Consider the following 24,764-nt stretch of genomic DNA (forward strand, 5'->3'; position numbering starts at 1 on the left):
AGTCTATAAGAAAAGACTACATGTCTAATCAGGAACGGCCATCAACAAGGCTAAGATGGGACTTCCCTGGCGGTCCAGTGGCTAAGACTCCGTGCTTCCGCTGCAGGGGGCGTGGGTTTGATTCCTGGTTAGGGAACCAAGATCAGGGAACCAAGATCCCACATGCCATACAGCATGGCCAAAAAGGAAAAAAGACAAACAAAAAAAAACCAAAATGAGGCCAAGACAACACACACAATCTTCTGCACCAAAAGCATCAGATGGCATCTGTCCTTCTACTAAAATAGAGATGGTGAAGGGTTCGCCCACTTGGAAGGAAAGCACTGAAGAGGCTTCAGGGCAGTTTAGGGAGAGCGGGTATAACCCTAAACCACCCTGGGGTGGGTGGGCCCCATCCTCTAAACTGAATGTTTCCCACACACCCTCATCAACCGTTCATCAGCAGTAGGAAGAGGTGAAGGGCTGACTTACATGCTCCCTCATCTCGCTGGCCACGGTGTTGGACATCATGATGCAGCAGATGACGACGACCAGGATGAAGTAGAGCGCATACATGAAGCGGGTGCTCCGGGACTGGCGGATCTTGGGGCAGCAGCCACAGCAGTAGGAGCAGCCAGCATTCCCACAGCAGCAGGCCAACTAGGAAAGGAACACAAAACACCCTCTCGGAGCCTCTCCTTCACAAACCTGCTCACCCCAGACCTCTGCAGGTGAGCTACCATTCCTCCAAGGCGTCCTGCCCATAGGACATGTGTGAACAGTTGAGTGCGTGAACAAAGTTTTCGCCAGAATTGGTCTGACATTGTCTTTAATAAACATGATGGCTTGGGAGATGCCCAATACTTAAACAGAAAAGGCACACTTCACCTGAAGCACTGTGATCAGTCTTAGACGAAAACCAATCAGGGAAGAGCAAGAGAAGAAGCCAAGAACTAGAAAAAGGACTAAGTGAAGTGGGAAGGACGGGAATACCAAGAAGTTGGGCCCAAGAAAGGGACCTGTCAAAATCCATGAGCCAAAGAATGAACTGCATGGTGGGGGGGGTAACTTGAAGCACAAAAGGCACAGGTGCCTCTTACACGTTGTTGTTGACCACAGCTTCACGCCCCTAAGGGTAGGCTTTAGGCTAATGAGTGGGGGCAGGATTGGGCTTTACTGGTCAATGCAACCGGACATAATTTTATTTGAGAATATTAAATAAAATAGGGAATTAAGTTTTCAGGTTTGGATCTGGTGTTAATTTTTTTCTTCTTCTTAAAGAGTTTGTTTCTTTAGAGTAGTTTTAGGTTCACAATAAAACTGAGGGGAAGGCACAGAGATTTTCCATACGCCCCCTACCCCTACACATGTATAGCCTCCCCCATTATCAATATCAGTCACCAGAATGGTACATTTTGGGTTCACTCTCGGTGTCCTATACTGAACAGGTTTAGATAAATGTATAATGACATATATGCAACATTACGTATCAGAGTATTTTCACTGCCCTAAAAGGAAACTAGATCTGTAAGCCTGGGTTTGGGGCCTGGCTCTGCCACCTACCAGCTATAAGCATTTTCAAGACTCAGACTCCTCATTATTATTATTATTATTTTTTGTGGTACGTGGGCCTCTCACTGCCGTGGCCTCTCCCGTTGTGGTGCATAGGCTCTGGACGCGCAGGCTCAGCGGCCATGGCTCACGGGCCCAGCCACTCCGCAGCACGTGGGATCTTCCTGGACCAGGGCACGAACCCTTATCCCCTGCATCGGCAGGCAGACTCTCAACCACTGCACCACCAGGGAAGCCCCAGACTCCTCATTTTTTAAAGTGAGGGTGCTGACAGTACTTAGTGTACTCAGTGGTCTCTTGGACAACCTAATCAGACACACCTGGTGTTAGGGAGGGATATCCGTTTAGCAAATAGGGAATAATACAAAAGAGATTACCATAAACCACGAATAACAACCAAACCTACATGTATTGACACTATACACAAAACCTAACAATGCAATCTCTCGATAATGATTTAGCAGGAAGTTCAGAGCTTTGCATGGCTTCAAAACAAGCATCAATTAGAAGACTACACTATAAACATCACTTACAGTAAGAAGAGATCACAGGTGTAAGACCACAACAGGTTATAATCACAATGACGTTAGGACGGATCTTGGAAACATACGCATTTCCCAAGATGTTTCATCTACTTCATGGAAGCGCCATTGTGGGAGCCCTTTGTCATTCTGTACTATTTCATTACTTTAAATTTCTTAATGTACTCTCTCCATCTTACATTCAGTTTTCTAAGCCATTTTTCTCAAGACTCTTCTTGCCTCAGAAAGCTGGGCTACTGCTTTGCAAGACAAGCTATTCTATTGGGCTGAGCTAACAGATCACACAAGTGGGATCCTAACACTGCTGCCTGTGTGGTGTTCTTACAGGCCACCTTCCTTTACAGTTCACTCATCCATATTCTCTGTCCCTGATTTTATTGATCCCTTTCCACTCATATGCCCCAGTTTTTCTTTCCTCTCCCTCCCCTGCTCCCTCTTCTCCGCTCCCACTGGCTTAGCTGGCTTCTGGCCCGGACCCGCCTCCCTCCTCCTCTGCCCGCCAAATTCTTTCCAAACTGCCTCATTCATGGGTTGCTAACTCTTTAAGCTCTATGGTCTTAGATAACCAGTTTTACTGTATTTCAAATGTGATCAAATATTTATCCTATCTGGAAAAAGAAGTATTTAGAAGCAGTTGATACATCCCATGAGAGAACTTACCCATAGCAGAATCAACATTTACACTTACTATCTCCACAGAGGGGAAAAATGAACACAGACAGACATAAAGTCAGCCTAACTGGTCATTTAAAGACAAATAGTGACAGAGGAATGTGATCATGGAAAACGTGAAGAGAAAATCACATTGGTTTAATCCTACTCTGTCATTAAAGTCATGTGTCGTTGTATGAATCTAATTTTTTAAACTCTCCTTATTTTTTACTTTCACCCTACATATAGTGCTATGATATTTATGTGTGTGTATACATATATACAGACAAGTGTACATACATACACACATGCCTAATATCAGAATCAAAGAGCACTTCTCTACTAGCCTAAAAGTTATTTATGAAAGCAAACTAAGCCAATCACCAATACCATAGTACAAGTGCATTATCTTAAGCTAAACGCTGATATGGAAGTGGAAATTCAAAACAGCATCCACACAAGCAATGTTATGTTAGCAGTGAGGAAAATCTCACAGCCCTGCTGACTTACTACTTCTTTCCGGAAGAGCATAATTTAGAATAAAATGGGTTTACCTTTTATTCCTTGCCACTTACAGCTTTATTTCTGCGAGCATGTCACTCCCCTACTCTTCACCCTCAAAACTGGAGAAAGCAACTCCTGGCCAACCTAACTTCTGGGACTGTCACAAGCTTGGAGAGAAGCGCCTCTGTCTTGTTACCCCCAACTCCAGAGGACCTAAACATTTTACTGAACAAGTCAAGGTACAAAAAACAAAGGTAGAATGTACAACACCAAGAGTGAACCCTAATGTAAACTGTGGACTTTAAATAATAATGATGTGTCCATGTAGCTTCACTGGTTGTAACAAATGTACCACTCTGGCGAGGGACGTGAATAATGCAGAAAGCTGTGCGTGTGTAGGGGCAGAGGGTATACGGGAAATCTCTGTACCTTTCTCTCAATTTTGCTGTGAACCTAAAATATCTCTTAAAAATAAGTCTATCAAAAAACAAACAACAACATATGAACAAAACAGTGCCCATCAACGGCTCAATAAATGTTGAATGAATAATATATGATAAAGTCATAACAGCAACACTCCTCAAACAAAAGGGCTGGCAATCCCACTCCACAGGGCCAAGGGCACGAGTCATGTGCTGCACTCTGAATTTCTCACACCCACATTGTATCACAAAGAGTTCATTATTAAGGGCTTTAATTTGTAGATACTGCACACAATCTTCTTCCACAAGAAATCAGTATACATTCAAGAGGGACCCAGGACAATCTTTTGGGAGGACGATGTTTGCAATTCTTCTAGAAGTTCACCCTGCAGGTATACTTACACAAGGGCACAGAGATTTAGGTATAAGGTTGTTCATTAAAAGCATAAAAATGGGGACTTCCCTGGTGGCACAGTGGTTAAGAACCTGCCTGCCAATGCAGGGCACACGGGTTCGATCCCTGATGTGGGAAGATCCCACATGCCGCAGAGCAACTAAGCCCGTGCGCCACAACTACTGAGCCTGTGCTCTAGAGGCCAAGAGCCACAACTACTGAGCCCATGTGCCACAACTACTGAAGCCTGCACGCCTAGAGCCCATGCTCCACAACAAGAGAAGCCACCGCAAAGAGAAGCCTGCGCACCGTAACGAAGAGTAGCCCCTGCTCGCCGCAACTAGAGCAAGCCTACTCTCAGCAATGAAGACCCGACGTAGCCAAAGATAAATAAATTTTTTTTTAAAAAAGGATAAAAAAGGTCTTATTCTCCAGCTATACAGGGGCGGAATAAATGAATTATGGACTATCCATACAATAGGACATAGTTTAAAAGAATAAGACAGTGTTATGGGCTCAACTGTGTCCCTGCCCCCGCCCCTCCAGTCATATGTTGGAAGTCCTAACCCCCTGTATCTCCAAACATGACTTTATTTAGACAGACGGCCCTTAAAGAGGTAGTTAAGATTCAATAACGTCACTGGGGTGGACCCTAATCCAACATGACTGGTGTCCTTGTAAGAAGAGATTAGGACACAGAGACACACAGAAAGAAGACCATGTGAAGACACAGGGAGAAGACAGCCATCTACAAGTTAAGGAGAGAAGCCTCCTTAATCTCGGACTTCTAGCTCCCAGATCTGTGAGAAATTAAATTTCTGTTGTTTACACTACCTGGTCTGTGGTACTTGGGTTATGACAGCTCCAGCAAACTAAGACAGCCAGTATGCCCGGATATCTTATACGTATGCATATGTGTACGTAGGGAATATGTGTGTGGACACAAAGACCGCTAACATCGATCACCTGGGCCTAGATGAGTGGGGAGGAAACTAAGACAGCCATGTCTCACTGTTCTGCTCTCCTGTCTGGGTTTTTATCATGTGCATGTATTACTCTCATGATTAGAAAAAGAAAACAGACTATTTAAGAAAAGTAAGTTTCAAGATAATGATACAGAAGTATTTGCAATGTGGTATTGACTTGGGTGATTTCTTTCTTTCTGAAGAAACTTTCCCTCCCCCAAATATACTGAAAAAGAAAAATTTCAAAGAGACGTTCACACCCTCTATCTAACTTACTTTGAAATAGCAACAGCATGAATAGCAAAGGCTTTTCTAAATAAGAGGTGCTTTGTCCTTGCCGGGGCAGAGTCCAAATGAAAGGATTAGCCAGCCTCTTGCTGCTACCTGGAGCTGGGCCTCCCCCTTAGTGTTAGTTTTCTTCTCCTGTCTAAGGTGTGTGCCTGTGCGTGTGCGCGCATGCGTGCACGCGCGCGCGCGCGCACACACACACACCACCACCACCACCACCACAGTAAATAAATACACAATCTCTCTCCCTGTCCTCCCCACTGGCCTTGGGCTGACAGTTCTTCTAAGGACTGATGCCAGGCAAGTGAGGAAGTGATCACAGAAGCGAAACATGAGCTAGGGCTGGTAGTAACTTCCGGGTTCTTTTGTTAAACTAAAAAGCACAATTCCTTTATTACCTAGAATTCCCTGCTGACAACACCACCAATTGGAAATAGCAAAAAATCAGGAAGAAGGCCAAAGAGATGTCATAGAATCAGCACAAACACATGCCCATGTATCTTGTGAGAGCTCCCCTCTTCCTCCCTCAGGTCTTTTTTTCACAGTTCCAACAGGCTTGCTTAAGCCCACTGGTGGGAAGAGTACAGGTCTGAGAACCAAAAGGCCTGGATTCTAACTCTGTGCAGCTCTGGGTCTTGGTTTTCCTCACTTGCACATTGAAGGAGCGTAGGCAGATGACAGATGATAGGTAAACAGGTTTCATCTGACGCTCAACTCATTGGCAGTGGCGGTCTTGAGGTAGGTTCTAAGGCTGAATGTCTCAATCCACAGGGAAAATGCAAGGACCAATGCGCACCATGTGCATGGTGGCACCCATGCTACAGTCTGGTCATCCCTGTAAGAGGTGGTCTGATTGATCCCTACCATCCACAAGTTCTTAGATGTTGAAAAATGTCCTGCAAGAGGCAAGCACACTGGATTAAACCCAAAGCAAGAAGAGAGAGAGAAAAATCGATCAGAAAGAGAAGAATTAAAAAGTGGAGCAGTCCAAAGCTCTTCAAGCAGGCACGGGTTCTATGAGCATCACTCCACTGCTTCCTGGGCTGCATTCTGCGATGTTCAGCTCCCGCGGCAGTGAGATAACTCACACTCATCATAATGGCTCAGGCACCCCATTAACTCGGGGTCCCTTCGTTCCACTAAGGAAGGCAAACAAGTTGCGTAGGACACTTCTGTCGCAAGAATCACCCCAAACACGGATCACAGTTTTTTCAGTGCCAATGCTTTAGTTTGGGGGAGTGTAAATCCCTCAGCAAAGTGGAAAACATTCATTCATTCAGACTTATTCCTCGAGAGCTCTGGACAGCCTAGTTGGCTTTAGCACGTCAAAACTGAGTTGAAACCACAAAAGGAAAGATTGCTTCAAACCTGACATGGACCTTCATTCAGTCCCCTTTCCTGACTTGGAAATGCAGGAGCCCTAGCAGAACTGAGGAAAGACCTAAGAGATTGTTTGTTAACTACAATCATTACAATACTGTCCCTTAATAAACGCTGAGGAGGCGGGGCAGCAATAAGGAAGTTCCTAAAACACTGAAGTTGTTGAAGCTGCTGGAAGCAGAACCCAGGTGTTCCTGTGCGAGCTGGGTGGGGGGGGCGGTTAATACCAAGGAAAGAGAAGAAAAACACACAAGACATAAAACCAGTTCAGAATATTTTATTAAAGTGAACGGTGCTCTCTATCTTTTAATTTCCATTTCCACATCTTTCAGTAACACACAATACTGCTCACGCCATGTCACAGCCCACTTTCCTTCCTTCTCCTTTGAGGTTTTAGGATTATCTATGAATCACCAGCGCTCAGCAGAGAGGTAAGGAACAATTGATTCTACTTTGATAGCAGTATTTATTTAAATTCTGGACTACATAACCAATATTTTGCAGCTCATTCTCCTCAGATGCTCAGAAACAGCTTCCCACTGAGCCTATACAGACCTTTTTCTCCACCACAGTCAGGAGGCAGAGGGAGTGGTAAGTAGCAACTCTTGCCACCGTGGCGCCATGTGCTGCCCTTTACCAGTAGCTATACGAGAGGATGATGCGACTTGAAAGCTAGGAGAATAAGAACACGCAAACACGCAATTCCTCTGCTCAATAAAGGCGTATCTTACTGCACAAGAAATATAGGTGGCAGGTAGTCGCTAATTCTCAAAAGGACTGTGTTTTAGAAACCTCAACACATATTATACATGTGTTAGTAAGTTGGTTTGTTTGGAGCATACAGTGGATTTCTCCCACACAAAAGAATATAGGGGAACCTAGTAAAGCTTACTTAATCCATAATAACATTAGCTAACCATAGCTAACACTTACTAATCCCTTGCTCTTTGCAAGGTACTACAACTTATCATTAGCTGTTATATCAACCCCACCGGACAGAGCTGGTGAGTCGTAGAGCCAGGATTTGAATCTGTAGGCTCTTTGCTATTCTGATCTATTCACTGCTGGTATACACAGAGGGTGCACTGGACAGACAACACTGGCCTGAAACCTTTGTTTCCTACAGAAGGGAAACTGGCTGTGTGGGAAGGAAGCAGCAAAGTGAGGAAGCAGTTTTTCTCTCCTGCCCTCAGGGGCACAGTAAGCATTCAACTGGTATCTGAAGAAGGCATCTCCCTCTGTGTGCCCCTCCTCTCTCCTGGCAACCTCTGGCTGCAGTGGATCTGGATGCCCTCTATTAGCGCCCTGCCAGAGAGGCTCAACCACTCCCATTACCAAGCTCCCCGCTCTCTCACCCCCAAGCCCTAGCCCACTTTAAAAGCCCTACGCCTGGAGCTTCTCTGGTGGCGCAGTGGTTGGGAGTCCGCCTGCCGATGCAGGGGACACAGGTTCGTGCCCCGGTCTGGGAGGATCCCACATGCCGCAGAGCGGCTGGGCCCGTGAGCCATGGCCGCTGGGCCTGCGCATCCGGAGCCTGTGCTCCGCAACGGGAGGGGCCACAACAGTGAGAGGCCCGTGTATGGCAAAAAACAAAAACAAAAACATAAAAGCCCTACCCCTAATCCTATGGAAATAACCAGGCCATTCATTCACTCAACTAATGGTTAGTATACTACATACCTACTTGTGCAATGTTAATTCCCGGGAATGCAGCAATAAACAACAGACCTTGTTTCTACCCGTGAAATGACCCTATGGGGCCTCCCCCAAACCCTCTGCTTCAGCTCCTCTCTGAAGTACCTAGAGAACAGCATCTAATGCACATTCCTGAGTTGCTTTGCAGATGTGAAAAACCTCCACCAAATGAAAGACGTTAACTACCTGATGACCATGAGCACATAGCCCCCAGACCTATTGGTGCCTAAGGACTGGTAGTGTTAACCTCTGTGACACTGCCCTGTTACGTCACCATCAGCCAATCAGAGAACTGTGCACAAGCTGATCACATACCCTGTGACTCCCTTCCCTCATCTGGCCTTAAAAATGCTTTGCTGAAACCCTTCGGTGAGTTCGGGGTTTTGGAGGGGGCACGAGCCACCCGTCTCCTTGCGTGGCCCTGCAACAAACCTTTCTCCGCTCCAAACTCCGATGTTTTGGTTTGTTTGTCCTCACTGTGTGTCGGGCACATGAACTTGCTTTAACATAACGAGTTGTTTAGAAGAAAGGAAACTGGATGCTCCTTTCTGTACTGGAAGGAGTACTGATCACTGACATAATGGTGCATTCATATCATTGAATCCAATGCACCCACTGAAATGATTATACAGGAAAAGTTACCGCCATGGAAAGATGTCCACACTGCATTAACTGAAAATAGTTAATAACACAACAGTATAGAGCATGATAGCATTTGGGGTAAAATTATAACAAGACATAGATCTGCAATAACAACAACAAAAAACAATCTAAAGGATATACCAGTATGTCAATGGTAGTTAACAGAATTGTAGGATTATGAGTGACTATGCTTTTCTGTATTTTCTGAACTCTTTGTAACCAGCACATATTTTGTAATTAGAAAAAACACTTCAAGTTTCTCTTCTGGAAGAAAACAAAACGACATTTCTCTTCTACCTTACAGGTAGTAAGCACTCAAGTATTTGCTAAACGAATCAGCCAGCGAGTAAATGAGATCTACTTCTGCTATGTGATTGGTAGAAAACAGCCAGAGTGAACTATCACTGTAACTGAGGCATAAAACTAGAAAATTCTACTGTGCTGTATTTTTAAGTATGGTTAAGACGGTGAATTTTGTTTCTACCTCAATTTAAAAATTCTTTAACCCTCATAATGTTTTTTAGAGTTTAATTGCTATAAATAAACCTCTACTTGGTAGAATTTGAAGCAAATGAAAATGAAATAGGAAAACTTAAATGGCTACCTAAGAGTGCAAGTTGAACAAGAAGCCGTGTATTTGCCTGGCCCAGAAATTGGCTCTTGTGTTTCCTTCATTTCAGGTTCTTAAGTTTTTCTCTTTTGAGTTCAGAGAATCCCTTAAAGCTCCAAGGTTCTCACAATCTTTCCATAACTGTCACGACACGATTCTGGAGGACTGTCGGAAAGGAGTTTGGGACAGGAGGTTTCTCACACAGGTTTCAACATTCTAGAACGTGCTGGTTTCAACAGCATTTCCATGAAAAGCATTGTCAAGGGTCAGTGTCCTTCCTTCATGAGCACTGAGTACCCACAGTCACTGGGACCGAATCTGAAACAGGCAAAGGACAGGTCATCAACACCCACCAAGCCAGCACTGGCTTTTGGGTTACAACGAATCTGGACACAACCGTTCCCCCTGGTTGGGAGTCTCTTTCTCACGAGATTAGGGTTACTTACAACACCAAAAGAATGCTGATTGAGTTGTCTGTTCTCAGATAGCAGTTGGATTCTTTGAGTCATTCCCTCACACCACCCTCCGCTTATGCATCTTCTAAAAAATACCACACTAGATATACTTTAGTAAGTTGGTAGAGAGAATCTATAAGGTTTAAGGTTAAAAGGTAAACGAACCGTTTTCTGTTGAACTGCCAGAAAGCGGAAACACTCGTGGGAGACAGATCATTTAGAGCAAAGTGTGTCAAACTCTGCACCACTGGGAGCCCCATAATTCTTTGGGGGGGGGGCTGTTGCTGTCCTGTGCACTGTGGCATGTTTAGCAGCATCCTTGGCCTCTCCCCACTACATACGAGTAGAAACCCCCCTCTTCTCCCTCACAAGTGGAGACGATCAGAAATGTCTCAGACAAATGCCCTCCCCCCTTCTCGATGGAGCCAGGCTGTCTGGGTTCACACCCAAGCTCCAATACAGCCCCGGTTAAGCGGCCTTGGGACAATTCTTTACCTCTCCAGGTTTCAATTATCTCATTGTTAAAGGCGAATAAAAATACCTACTTCACAGGGTTGTTGTGAGGATTAAATGAGTCAGTTCAGGAGAAGCTCTCAGCACAGAGCCTAATACAGGGTACCCACCCACTTTCCCAAGAGAGCCACCTGGATTTATCATCTACATCATCAATAGTCATGTCCCTCCTCCCCAGAGAGGCCCCCCTCCTCAGTCCATCAGGTAGATATGGAAAGAGGTAAAGATGGGAGGGGGGTGGGATCAAATCATTACTACCTCACTTATAACAATGCTTTCATTTTTCTGCCCTAAGGTGAATGATAAATGCATCCGTTGAAGGAAAATACTTTCAGAAATAAAACTTCTGAGACCTAAACCCAGGAAAGCATCCTAGCAACTTGGGGAAAAGTTGTCATGTGTGTGGAAGCACTTCCCACGTGCCCTCTTTATTTCCACCGAGGAACAAGCAAGGCAATCAGAACATTCATTTGCACCCACTGAAGCTACAAATACCTGCAGCAGAACAGTTCTGAGAAAGATGAGTTAAGCAAGTTCCAGAAAAAAAATGCTGTAGGAAAACAAAACCTTGAAATTCAAAATGGAAAAGTGTAGGATGATGGGAAGAAAAGTGCTCATTAGGTTTAAACCATTTAAAAAAGTCAGTTTTAAGGCTTCTCATCAAAATGAGAGAGGGGGAAAAATCCTGCTTTTTCCACTTAATAATAGCTTATCAACAAGCAGTTAATGAAACACAAAGCCCAAAATCTGCCTGATTGTGTCGTGGAGATTATGCCGCAATGGAGAAATCTGCCAAGCCCTTTCTAAGAGGTGCTTTACGCCAGCCCCATCCCCAGACGCTGCCAAGCCTGGTGATGGAGGCCACAGAGCCAACTAGATCCAAGTGTGCTCTGGGAAGGAGAACAGAAATGGGCTCATTTCACAGAAAGTTCCAGCAGGCATGACCTCAGAGCTCAGGTGGGCCAGCAGTTTCAAGGGGTTAGCAGTGCACTCCTTTCCCTACCAAGTGAAATCCCATGTGCAACTCCAATGTATAAAACAGATGGATGCACTAAAACACTACAAATGTTCTTATATGTACATACAACACATATGTATCAAATCTTACTAGTGACCAGGCCCTGTTCTAGGAGCTAGCAGTACAGTCGCTGCCTTCATGAAGCTTACATTCTAGTCCATTTACATCAAACACGGCATCCCCCAAATTCCACCCAAACTGGGACACGTCGCAGCACCTAGGTTGAAAACCTCTGATCCAGTCCAGTCCCCTCATTTTCCTGATATGAAATCGGAGGCCCAGAAAGGTTAGGTTATTTGACTGAAGGACAAATCTAGTGATGGGCATCAGCGGACCAGCAAAAAACACACCATTTGAGACAATTCAGCAGTCTGGAGGCAGGACGAGCTAAAAACTCAGCCTGTGGGTCCCAGACTCCTGCATCCAGAGTGCAGTCAACTCACAGACACGCAAACCCACTAAAACATGGCACCATAAGTAGTTTAAACAACACTGTCGACTCTAGCAAGAAGGCAGTAAGTGTCTAAGTGTCTAGTACAGTTTGAAAGGTTTCCATCACAACACAGTTAAAGTGTCGGCATTTTATGGCTCACGATGAGTCAGCCCTGAGGTGGCCACAGCTGAGCTCTCTGGAAGCTACGGGCTCCTGGCTGCTAAGTGCCCAAGCCCCTGAGGCGCCTCCCTCCCTACTCCTGAGAAGCAGGCAAGTCCCTCCCTGCATCCCTCACACAACCTCAGGGTCAACTGCTGGTCGCTCTCCCTCCCCGCCATAGGAAGAGGCCACTGCTCAAGACACCTCCGACCCCTGACAAGTGACAAGCTGGCTATCTCTGAAGGTGAGACTAGCTGCAGTGGTTCTGTGCAAGAACAGACTCACACACGCCTCCTGCCCTAGATTTTCCAGCAGTCAGGATGTCATATAATCCTATTCTTTAGGATTCCCAAAATGCCTGATAGAAGGTGACGTTTTCAACCTGTTTTCACATAAATGAATAGAAAAACTGGAAAGAGAAACGTCAGACAAAGGCCTCTGGTTTGGAAAACCCCGTTCCAGTATGGCACCAGCCCTCAGGGGCAGGGAAGGGAGAAAGAAAGGGCCGCAGTAGCTCCTGGTTCTCACGGGGACCCTCCTACAGGGTCGCCCTCACCCGTCTCTCCACATGAAAGCCTGGTGGCCACATGAAAGGTCCTGGTCTCACAGCCTTTTCTCAGAGCTGGAGTAACAGCTGCACTGTTTTCCTACAGCTGAGAAAACACCTTCTCACAGTTGAGATTGCCCTTCCTCAGTCCCTCAAAGATTCAGGAAGCCTTCTTCCCAGGCCCCCTCTCCTTCCATCCCCAAAGTTTACCTCCTCCTCATACTTGTAGCTTGAAGAGGAAGGAATGAATAGGTGTGTATCCTTCCCCCAGGCAAATATCCGCAGTTAACTGTCTTTTTTGGTTGAAGAGCTGCCCAGGGGCCCAGTGGATCTTATCAGCAACCCGCCTACCCTCTTCTGAACCTGGGTCTCATGAGAAGGCCAGCTGGCACCAAACCCTAGATGACAGGGCTTGTGAGGTTGCTTTTTTTCAGCGACAGGCAGCTTTCATCACACCAGCCGGCAGAGAACTCTCACACACGTGCAACTCCCCCACTGCGACCGCACCCCCATCCTGAGAAGCTTCCTGTTAATGTTCTTAAAATACCTCTGCAAAAGGAACCCAGGCCACACACGAAGGAGCCCATGAATCACATTTTTTTCTATCAAAATATCAACAGAAATGAAATATTCTTATATAGCACTCCCGCCCCAACCTTCACCTTCATATTTTTAATCCATCAGAGCCCTGGCTGTGCCAGCAAGGAGGGCAGAGGTGAGTCTAAGGGAGGTTCTCCCAGGGGCATTCTTTTCAATGAAAGAAGTCACTTCCCAAGTTGGGAGTGGTGTTCCCTCTGCCACTTAAAACTACAAAGATTGAGTCCTTCTACTGGCCCTACACTGTGGAAGAACAGTACCCCGGTATCAAAACCAAACGCCACGGATCAAAAAGCTAGGCTGAGGCACATACTCAGTGAACTGTTATTGGGCTGCAAGGTAAATAGGCCCAAGGGGTAGGCGGTTCAGGAAATGGACCTGAATTACTGTGATTTGTTCAGTCATACCTGGTGTTTCTCAAGCCAGCTGGGTGGAGTGGATAGGACAGACAGATTAGAGGGTTCCCTGCAGGAGTCTGGTCTGTCTCGTCCCTCCTTCCTTCCCCCAGGGAAATCCAAGGGTCAAGGGGCCCAAGTGGGGCAAATGCCAGGTTGGGGCCAGGGCAGGACGGACAGAGGGTGCCTCTGAAGCGGGACCCTCCACGGAGAGAGAGGGAATCAGCCAGCCCGAGGCCTGAGAGCCCACACAGGAAGCTGGGGGGATGGGGGCAGCAATGAAGTCGAAGTCGCGAAGAAACCTTCCTGGCCCCTGACTTGGTGGTGGCAGGAGGGGGAGGCCCAGGAAGCCAAGAGCTGCTGGAATGACAAGAGCGCATCTGGTGGGGATGTGGTGAGAGCACAGGACTATGGACGAGAGCCTGGATGAGGGGATGGACAGAGGAAGTGCAGGAAGGCCCCCAAACAGACGGGCCCAGAGTAGACTAAGGCACAGACTGCTTCACAGCAAGAACGGAGAGCGCTCGGCAAATTCTGAGGTCCCCGAGCTCGAGGTGCCAAGTGTGGCTCCCGGGCCAGCAGTGTGGGCATCGCTGAGAGCCCATCAGTTCCCAGCCCCCAACTACTACTCAGAACTGGAACCTGCACTTATTCAATAAGCTCCCAGGTGATCTGTGGCTCCTTCAATGCTGTACCCAAGCTCAGGGAACTAGGGTGAGGGCTTTCCTTCTGCAGCAGCAGGGCCTCCTCTTCCACGGGTCTGGAACAAGCCAATGGCAGGTGCGGGTGTGTGTTTAAGGAAGACATTTCACACCCCTCACAGAAAGTTCCTGAGCTCTCCACTCAGGAGGACTCTTCGGGGATGGCAAATAGGGAACACACGTTTCCAGGGGGATCAAACACTGCTTCAATATGACAAGATAAGGGGATTGAGACAGACAAGTATGCGGTCCCTGAAAAAGATGTCGTTAAATAATTTAATATGGGAAAATGCTCATGGACACATCCCTAGGAAAAGACGGAGTAAACACACTAAAATATTAACCAGAGCTGTGATTTTTAAATCATCTTTGTGTTCTTTACCTTGTCCTGATTTTTCCAGGTTTGCAACATTAGGATGAATTTCATAACAAGTTCTTTTAATTAAAAGAAAATTATGCAAAATTTTAATCAGTGAAGAATAAAAGACTAGAAGTCTTCCGACCCGGAAAAAAGTATAAAGCCCATTTAATTTGCTACCTTCCACATATGCTTTGACTTGCTATCTAGCTGTCTATTTTCTTTATAAAATTCATTCTAGGAATTCCCTGGCAGTCAGTGGTTAGGCCTCTGCGCTTCCACTGCAGGGGGCACGGGTTTGATCCCTGGTCAGGGAACTAAAATCCCGCATGCCGCGCGGTACGGCCAGAAAAAAAAAAAAAAAAGAGAGAGAGAGAGAAATTCATTCTTTTGGGGTACATTAAAAAAACAAGACAACCTTGGCAAAATCAAAGAATATCAGAAGGGAAGAAATACCATAAGCAGCTCATGAAGCTCAATATCAAAAAAAACAAACAACCCAATCCAAAAGTGGGCAGAAGACCTAAATAGACATTTCTCCAAAGAAGATATACAGACTGCCAACAAACACATGAAAGAATGCTCAACATCACTAATCATTAGAGAAATGCAAATCAAAACTAAATGAGGTATCACCTCACACCAGTCAGAATGGCCATCATCAAAAAATCCACAAACAATAAATGCTGGAGAGGGTGTGGAGAAAAGGGAACCCTCCGGCACTGTTGGTGGGAATGTAAATTGATACAGCCACGATGGAGAACAGTATGGAGGTCCCTTAAAAAACTAAAAATAGAACTACCATATGACCCAGCAATCCCACTACTGGGCATATACCCTGAGAAAACCATAATTCAAAAAGAGTCATGTACCAAAATGTTCACTGCAGCTCTATTTACAATAGCCAGGACATGGAAGCAACCTAAGTGTCCATTGACAGATGAATGGATAAAGAAGATGTGGCACATATATACAATGGAATATTACTCAGCCATAAAAAGAAACGAAATTGAATTATTTGTAGTGAGGTGGATGGACCTAGAGACTGTCATACAGAGTGAAGTCAGAAAGAGAAAAATAAATACCGTATGCTAACACGTATATATGGAATCTAAAAAAAAAAAAAAAAAAAGGTTCTGAAGAACCTAGGGGCAGGACAGGAATAAAGACACAGATGTAGAGAATTGACTTGAGGACGGGGGAAGGGGACGGATAAGCTAGGACGAAGTGAGAGAGTGGCATGGACTTATATACACTACCAAATGTAAAACAGATAGCTAGTGGGAAGCAGCCGCATAGCACAGGGAGATCAGCACAGGGAGAGCAGCTCAGTGTTTTGTGACCACCTAGAGGGGTGGGATAGGGAAGGTGGGAGGGAGACGCAAGAAGGAGGAGATATGGGGATATATGTATACATATAGCTGATTCACTTTGTTATAAAGCAGAAACTAATACACCATTGTAAAGCAATTATACTCTAATAAAGGTGTTAAAAAATGAAATAAAATTAAAAAAAAAAAAGAATCCAAAGAATTATATGCTGTTCTGCCATCAAAACACTGAAAATTAAAGCTGGGAATGTCTTAAAAAAAAGAAAAAGACTGAGAGTGTCTTAATCAACCAGGGAGATCCTTCTACCCAGTACTCATTATAAATAATAGTTACCTACCATTTCTTAAACACTTTCTCTGTATCAAGGCACTACACTAAGGTACTTTCAAGACACTCTTTGATTTAATCTTTTTTTTTTGGCCGCAAGGCATGCGGGATCTTAGTTCCCTAACCAGGGATTGAAACCGTGCCCCCTGCAGTGGAAGTGCAGAGTCGTAACCACTGCACCGCCAGGGAATTCCCTGATTTAATCTTCAGAAAAGCCCTATGATTTAAGTATCACAATCCCCATTTTACAGATAAGGAAACCTCAATCTCTGATTGCAAAGCCCATCAAGATTCCGAAAACTGTTGTTACATCACCACATCCCCAGGAGACCTGGAGTACACTGTTTTGAAGCCTCCTCCACCCGCCCCCATACAAAAACATAAAATCAAGAAAGACCCAAAAGTACCTAAATGCACACAAGACCTGAGGCAGTCAGAAGGGCCCATTAGATATGCATCGTCCTCACAGGCCCTCACTCAGCACCACTCCAAAGGCTTGCTACAGTATAATACAGCCAAGGCCTTCAGCATCACGTATCATTCTGAAAGACATTTGGCAGTGTTTATTTTTCTTCTAAGTTGTGGTAGTGGTAGTAATAATAATTTTCTTAATAATAGAAAATTGTATTATGTATTCTCTAGGTGCCAGGTAGGGCCCTAAATTCCTAACACAGATTCATTTCATCCTCACAATCCTGTGAGGCAGATAATGATTTACGAGTTTTTCACTGGTATTTTTGCCATCTTTTCACAAATGAGAAAGTATTACTTAACTTTTTGAGATGAGAACGTACCACTTTTAGAATCAGAGAAAAAATGTATAAGTTATGCTGACTTTGAAAGAGTGATGTAAAGACAAAAGAAGAAGTAGAGGAAAGAAGGAGAAAAGAGAGAAAAAGGAAAAAAGAATGTCGATTCCATTTTTTCCACAAGCGAGAAAACTGATGTGGACAGAAGTGAGGCAACTTTCCTGAGGTCCTGAGATGTGAGCTCAGTTAGCCAGGTCCTAACACTCAAACCCAAACCTTTTTGGTGCCATCTCTAGGACGGAGCAGCCATCAAGAGTTACTGGCATACACTCAGGAAAAAATTATAGTCTACAGAGAGGGATGATGTTTACAAGTTTCTAGCAATTATCTTGGACTCTAGCTTTAAAGACAGACACTAAGCATAAAACAGAGTGAAACTGAGTTTGGCACTTTGCAGCAGCCTAAAATCTGAACTACAGTCCAAATCTCCTTTTATCATTCGCCTTCTTCTTTCAACTATTACATTAAGGAAAAAAATTTCAGGTTGCCTACATTCTCAATCATTATGAAATGTCCATTTCTAAACTGTCCCATGATTCACATTTTTCCCATTGCTAACATTAGAACACCTCCCACGCTTTCTAATAGAAATAAAAAGATCATTCTGAACTCTTCCAAACGAATTATACAACAAGATACAGAAGCAAAAGACAGAAAACAAAAATTACATTTAGGCTTAAAGTAAATTTCATGGTAAGTTCAGAAGACTCCCTTTCCCTCAAAATATCACACAGAAACTTTTCTTTTTTTAATTTAACTTCTTGGGATCATCTCTTCAGAGACTGCATAAAACAAAATAGTTTTTCAACCAACCTTTGAAGTTATCAAATAACTGAAAAGTGATCAATATAAACAAACAAGAATTTGAAGTCACCTACATTAAACATTCACAGTTTAAGACAACACTAGGCAAGAGTAAAAGTAAACAAACAACAGAAACTTGCTCCCTAACGTAGGTAGGAATCCCTTGGCCAGTGGAGCAATGCAAACAGACTTGTTCCCCTGTATCAAGGCGATAATGATGACATTTTAAGGAGGACATGAGATCAGCCATGTAAAGTGCTCAGCCCATGTGCCTAGCACATAGTAAGTGTTCAACATTAGCTTGTATTAAATGCTCATCCCATCAATACAAGGTTACTTATCAGCTCTGCACCTCAATCACCTCATCTACAAAATAGAGATAATAGTAGTTCCGACATCATAGGATTGTTAGGACAGAAAATGTAGTAAAGCACTTAGAACAACAATGTTAATTACCAGTATTATTCTTAGCGCCCTCAAAAAAGAAGCTGAGGGCCTCCCTGGTGGCGCAAGTGGTTGGGAGTCCGCCTGCCGATGCAGGGGATACGGGTTCGTGCCCCGGTCTGGGAGGATCCCATGTGCCGCGGAGCGGCTGGGCCCGTGAGCCATGGCCGCTGAGCCTGCGCGTCCGGAGCCTGCGCGTCCGGAGCCTGTGCTCCGCAACGGGGGAGGCCACAACAGTGAGAGGCCCGCGTACAGTAAAAAAAAAAAAAAAAAAAAAGAAGCTGAGAGGCTTACAGGGCTGGGGTCTGAACCCAGTAGCTAGCATCTCATTTCCTCAAACGCAAAGCTGGAGCTGACGCTTAGGGAGATTTACCCGGCTGCCAGCTCTCTTCCCACTGCACAAGTAACCAGGGGGCAAGGAACCTGTGGAAGCTTGTTCTCAAAGGACAAGGAACCTATGGGCTCCCTTCTTCCTGGCAGCTCCACCTGCTCCAGCAATGTGCAGCTTCAGCATCCTCAGCCCCATCACCCAAACCTCACATCTAACCAAAAAGTTATTCCCCTTTGCATTTCTGTTTGCCGACTTTTTCCAAAAGGATTTTGTTGGGGGGTGGGAGGGGGGTGTTTTGTAACTATGTAAACAAACAACAACAACAAAGGCAACTGCTCCCATTTCTGCAGCACTTACTCCCAAATGCTAGGATGGACTCTTAGGTGTGGACAGTTTCTCCCAACCTGTGAGATACTTACTTTTGTTATTATCCCCACTGCAGCAATGAGAAACTTGGGCTCAAGGAAATAAGTTGCCCAAGGTCACAGCTCATTAAGGGTGAGGACAGGGCCCAAACCCAGGTGTGATTTAAAGTCAGCATTCTTAACTGCCTCACCAAACTAAATGTGGAAAAGAAAAAAGGAAAGAGGGATTAGCACCTTCGAAAAACAATAACTCTTTTGGAAAATCCAATCAAAGTTCATTTTCTAATGAAGTTATTGCTTAATAAATGAAAATATTACATAAAGAGCTGGCTAGTGCTGCATACAGCAAGGAAGCGTACTTTAGTCCAGACAACTCCATGACTCAGAAGCACAGTTTAACAGTGATATAGGGACGACTCCAGTTTCCACTGACACAGTATTTATACTTTGTGATTTGTATAAACAAAACCATCTCTCATGCCTCCAACATCTACCACAGCCTTGTGAAACCTACAGTTAGAAATCTGAAAATATTTAATCTCATGACCACATAAAGAAATGAGCCAACCATCTAAGACTGACTGGTCACCAGTCCCCAAACTGCAACCTCCAGCCCACTGACCAACAGTCTCACTGTGTCTAAATCCCAGATGGATAATTCCTCCAATGTAGGATCAATTTTTAAAAATTAACAGAATTGAGAGCCCAGAAATAAACACTAACACTTATGGTCAATTAATTTCTGACAAGTGGGCCAAGTTAATGCACTGGAGGAAAAAAACAGTATTTTCAATAAACAGTGCTAGAACTATTGATAGATACCCAAATGCAAAAGAATAAAGCTGGACCCGTTCCTTATACCATACACAAAAATTAACTCAAAAAATGGACCAAAGACCTAAACATATGAGCTAAAACTATGAAACTCTTAGAAGAAAACACAGGACTAAATCTTCATGACCTTGGGTTGGACAAAGCATTTTTTAGACACAAGATATAGCACAAGCCAGGAAAGAAAAAATAGATACATTGGACTACATCAAAATTTTTAAAATTTTATGTTGCAAATGATGCCATCAAGAAAGTGAAAAGATAACTCACAGAATGAGAAAACATTTGCAAATCACATATCTTACAGAGCTGGTATCTAGAATATAAAAAGAACTCTTAATATTCAATTTTGAAAAAACAACCCAACTTAGAAATGAGCAAAGGATCTGAACAGACATTTCTCCAAAGAAGATATGAATAGACAATAAGCACCTGAAAAGATGCTCAACATCATTAGTTATTAGGAAAATGCAAATCAAAACCAAAATGAGATACCACTTCACAAACTAGGGTGGATATAATTTTAAAAAAAGAAAAAACAGACAATAATAAGCATTGATGAGGATATGGATAAATTAGAACCCAAATACACTGCTGATAGGAATATAAGATGCAGCAGCCTCTTTGGAAAATGATTTATTTAAAACAGCCATAAAGTGGAAACAACCTAAACAACCATCAACTGAAAAATGGATGAGTTAAATCTGGTATACTGCATAAAAAGGAATGAAGTACTGACACGTACTACAACATGGATGAGCCTTGAAAACATGCTAGGTGAAAGAAGTCAGTCATAAAAGCCACATATTGTACAATTCCATTCACATGCAATGTTCAGAATAGGCAAATCCATAGAGTCAGAAAGTAAATTAACAGTTGTCAGGGATCTGAGGAAGTTTGGGGAGAAAATGGGAACAACTGCTAATGGTCACAGAAGTGATAAAAATGTCCTAATACTAGACTGTAGTGATGGTTATACAACTTTGTGAATATACTAAAAACCACTGAATTTTTACACTTTAAATGGATGAGCTAGGGACATCCCTGGTGGTCCAGTGGTTAAGACTGCACTCCCAATGAAGGGGGCCTGGGTTCGATCCCTTGTCAGGGAACTAGATCCCACATGCCACAACTAAGAGTCAGCACCCCACAACTAAAAGATCCTGCACACCGCAACTAAGACCCAGCGCAGCCAAATAAATAAATAAATAAATATTTTAAAAAATAAATAAATGGATGAGCTATATGGTATGTGAACTATATCTCAAAACTAACTTTTTAAATTTTATGAAGAATTTCTTTAATTAAAAAAACCTAATATAGTCATTTTTATAAGACAAATAAGGACGTATCCAAAAAAAGAAAAAAAAGGAAACCTAAAATAATAATTTTAAAAGGCTGGACATTTCTGCTCAACAGAGAAGTAAACGCTTGGGCATTGCTCCAACTCACTTTAAGGATAAAAATAAAACTATGAGGTTTTTTTGAACACCTGTTAATTTAAACAGGAATAAAGTGTCCCCAAGGGCAAATTCCCAGCACTTTGGAGCTGAAATTGTTCCATGTGATTCTTAAATTATTGGTCAGCTATAAAATGCTTTGTAAAGTTTACATTAAGTATTTCATGGATCTTTCAACATTGAGTTTTCTTAAGAGACTGCACATTGGAAATGGCTGATTCTTAGTACTGGAGCTCCCATTCCTCTAACAATTTTCTTGTACCAAAAACAGCCCTTTCAATACTTCCTAGTAACCCATAGCCAGCAGCAGCACCCTGACAAAGACTGATTTGACAGCTTAACTATAATCTTGGCACCCGCTTTTATGGGTGGCACACTTTTTTTTTCTAGTTCTATTCACTTCAGTACACTTTAGTCAAGAAAAGTCTACATTTACATATGTAACTCGTGGGTAATGCAGATAATAATAAATTATACCACACATCCTTATCAACAGCACAACCAAACTGATAATCTCAGTTTCCTGTCTCTGTGGACTCAGGCTTCTTGTCACCAGAATTGGCTCTTAATTATTCAACTGTACTGCCTCTGGACTATCCACCAAAAAGCTTACAAAATGCATACCGGAAATATATCTAAATGAACTCTCTCACCATAAAGCATGCTTTTCCTTCTCCTATCAAACACGTAAATTTATCTAACTAGCTTAGCTTAAGCACTCAATCTTTTTTTTTTTTTTTTTTTTTTTTTGCGGTACGCGGGCCTCTCACTGTTGTGGTCTCTCCCGTTGCGGAGCACAGGCTCTAGACACACAGGCCCAGCGGCCATGGCTCACGGGCCCAGCCGCTCCGCAGCATGTGGGATCCTCCCGGACCGGGGCACGAACCCGTGTCCCCTGCATCAGCAGGTGGACTCTCAACCACTGCGCCACCAGGGAAGCCCGAGCACTCAATCTTAATATGACACCTTCTGAGCAACATTTAAAGTAAACTACATCCAAAATACAACCTGCTGTCTGTATGTCAAGTTTTGAATGCATGTTATATAAGTCAAGGCGGTGCTGTGGTAGAATCGTCTACCTTGCTTATCTGTGTCTTTTTTCATCTCCGTATGTACTACTGGAAGTAGGATTCAATCCATTTTGCAGTTCTAAACTCCATGGAAAACTATCAAGGCCAAACCACCAAGTGGTTCTTATCTGGGCAGCACCATCCTCCCTCTGTGGCCTTGTGGGTTGTTGCTTATAAAGGTGGAGACTGTTTTCATGAAGACTGGTGGGTGCTACTGATATCTAACTGCCTTAGCTTAGGCACTAAATCTTAATGTTATCAAGCATACTAAATACCAGCTCAGGACTCCCTCAAGAGAAAGAACTGCTTCACCCAAAATTCCACCAGCACTGCCCCGGGGACCCACTAGTTAAAGATCATTCCTCCCAAATGCCACAACTCACTTAATTAGTTATAGCTTTTTCTTTAACTCTTCTAATAAAAGCCCTATAAAATAGATACTTTTTTTTGATCAGGAGCTCCCTCCCTACTTTCTCTTAGTACCTCAAGCATTTTTATTACTCTCAGAGTCTTAGAAAGATCGGGAAGGGGGAATGGAAGGACAGTGCTGAGTGGAGGAGAAGAGGGGCATCTCTCTAAAATCTGGGAACTCGGTCAGGTCAGACTCACAATGAAGGGGAAATGGGATAAGCATCAGCCTCTTCCAGTGCTCTGTGCCCTGCTTTCTTTCTGCCATGTCACAGCAGGAAAATGAAGTCAGAGACTCAGCTCTGCTGCACCTCTAGCTTCCAAGAAAATACAATCCCATGACAACCCTCATCCCTCTCCTCCCCCCATCATAAGGAAATAATTTACTGCTTCATGCTTTTCAAAGCCTGCAGCCAGAAGCCACTGCTGGGTATAACAATTTGCATAGAGCGCCTCATTGGTTAACCAGCTCAATCTAAATGGCCTAATACCCCTTACTCAGCAACCTGCAACTTTCACAAACTACATGGCTTGGTAAGAAATAAAAAAGCACATTCTTAAAAACTGCTTTCTGCTAAAGCCCATGATCCACAGATGAAGCAGAACTTCCTGGAAAAAAAAAAAAATTCAAACAACTGCTTGGGAGTTTAAGAGAAGAGAGAGGACAAAAGGTTTAAACTGATTTTACTGCAGCAAAATACAGTGGAAAAAAACCAATGTGAGATTTCAACCATAAGATTATGTTTAAAATCTGCAGCCATGAGCTCTCTGTTGAACTGCAGATGTCTTCAGAAAAAGCCCAACACTCACCCATTCTCTCACGTCATTTACCAAATGTCCACTGTGTACACGTCACGGGGGCACACCAAAGGCCACGGTAGCAGGCCAGGGTGGCAGTCCCTGCTGCACGCTGATTAGCTGTGTGAACCTGGAAGAGGGCCTGAGCTCTGCGGGCCTGTCTCTTCTTCAATAACATGAGAGGGTGGACATGTCACTCCCTTAAGGATTCATCTAGCTCCAGAAGATGATGGTGTAACTAACCAGATTCTCATAGTCCATATGGTCCCTGAGAATGGTAACCCACCAAAGGAGTGACAGGTATCACTCACATCAGAAATCTCATGGTCAGCAGTGAGACTTTCTCTGGCTTGCTGCCAACCAAAAACTTCCCATGATGGTTCTAATTTCAAACTGCCTGACTGTTATCCTTAAAAACTATTTGGGAGTGCTAGAAGTTCCAATAATTTGGCTTCCGACTGAAACTTCTCATACTCAGAGGGACAATTCCCCTCTGTCAGCATGTCCCAATTTTCAGTTTAAGGTTTGGGTAGACAGTGAGGATTTTCATAACCAGGAGAGCTGCGTCAACCCAACTGTGGTCCTCTATTCCCCAGGAGCCAGAGCCCATTCCCACCTTCAATGCTGCCTCTTCTACTCTACAAAACCACTGCAACTCTCTCCAAGCTCTGGGCCAGCAAGTCATTTGAGCCTGGGGAGGCTGGCAGGAAGAGGAATTCAACCAGAGCTCCCTAAAATGAAGTAGAGCTGTTTCCAAAGATAGGAAGAGTTCCTATCTCTGAAGCTGTTCACTTACTATAGTACAAGAAATCTGAGCACAGCTGGGCAGGAGGAGCAGGAGACACTTCCAGCCACTTCCATCCAGTACCAACTTTCTGGCAGTTGGTCCAAAGACAAGCAGCGGGCCCAGCTCCTCCCTCACGCAGCTAACAGGCATACGAATTGGTCGGCCTTTCTGAAGGAGG

The 24,764-nt window shown here is 44.0% G+C and overlaps 1 protein-coding gene across 3 annotated transcripts in view; it reads right to left on the reverse strand.

The window, feature by feature from the left end:
* SERINC5 (serine incorporator 5) overlaps positions 1–24,764 on the reverse strand; it is a 191,160-nt gene that overhangs the window by 50,526 nt on the left and 115,870 nt on the right. For all 3 annotated transcript variants that reach the window (XM_060093108.1, XM_060093106.1, XM_060093105.1), the window contains one exon: positions 472–639. In XM_060093108.1, coding sequence (XP_059949091.1) covers positions 472–555 — 84 coding nt within the window. In that variant the 5' untranslated portion in view covers positions 556–639. The remainder of the gene's footprint in view (positions 1–471; positions 640–24,764) is intronic.

This window comes from Mesoplodon densirostris, chromosome 3 (genome assembly GCF_025265405.1).
Source record: "Mesoplodon densirostris isolate mMesDen1 chromosome 3, mMesDen1 primary haplotype, whole genome shotgun sequence".
NCBI lineage: Eukaryota > Metazoa > Chordata > Mammalia > Artiodactyla > Ziphiidae > Mesoplodon > Mesoplodon densirostris.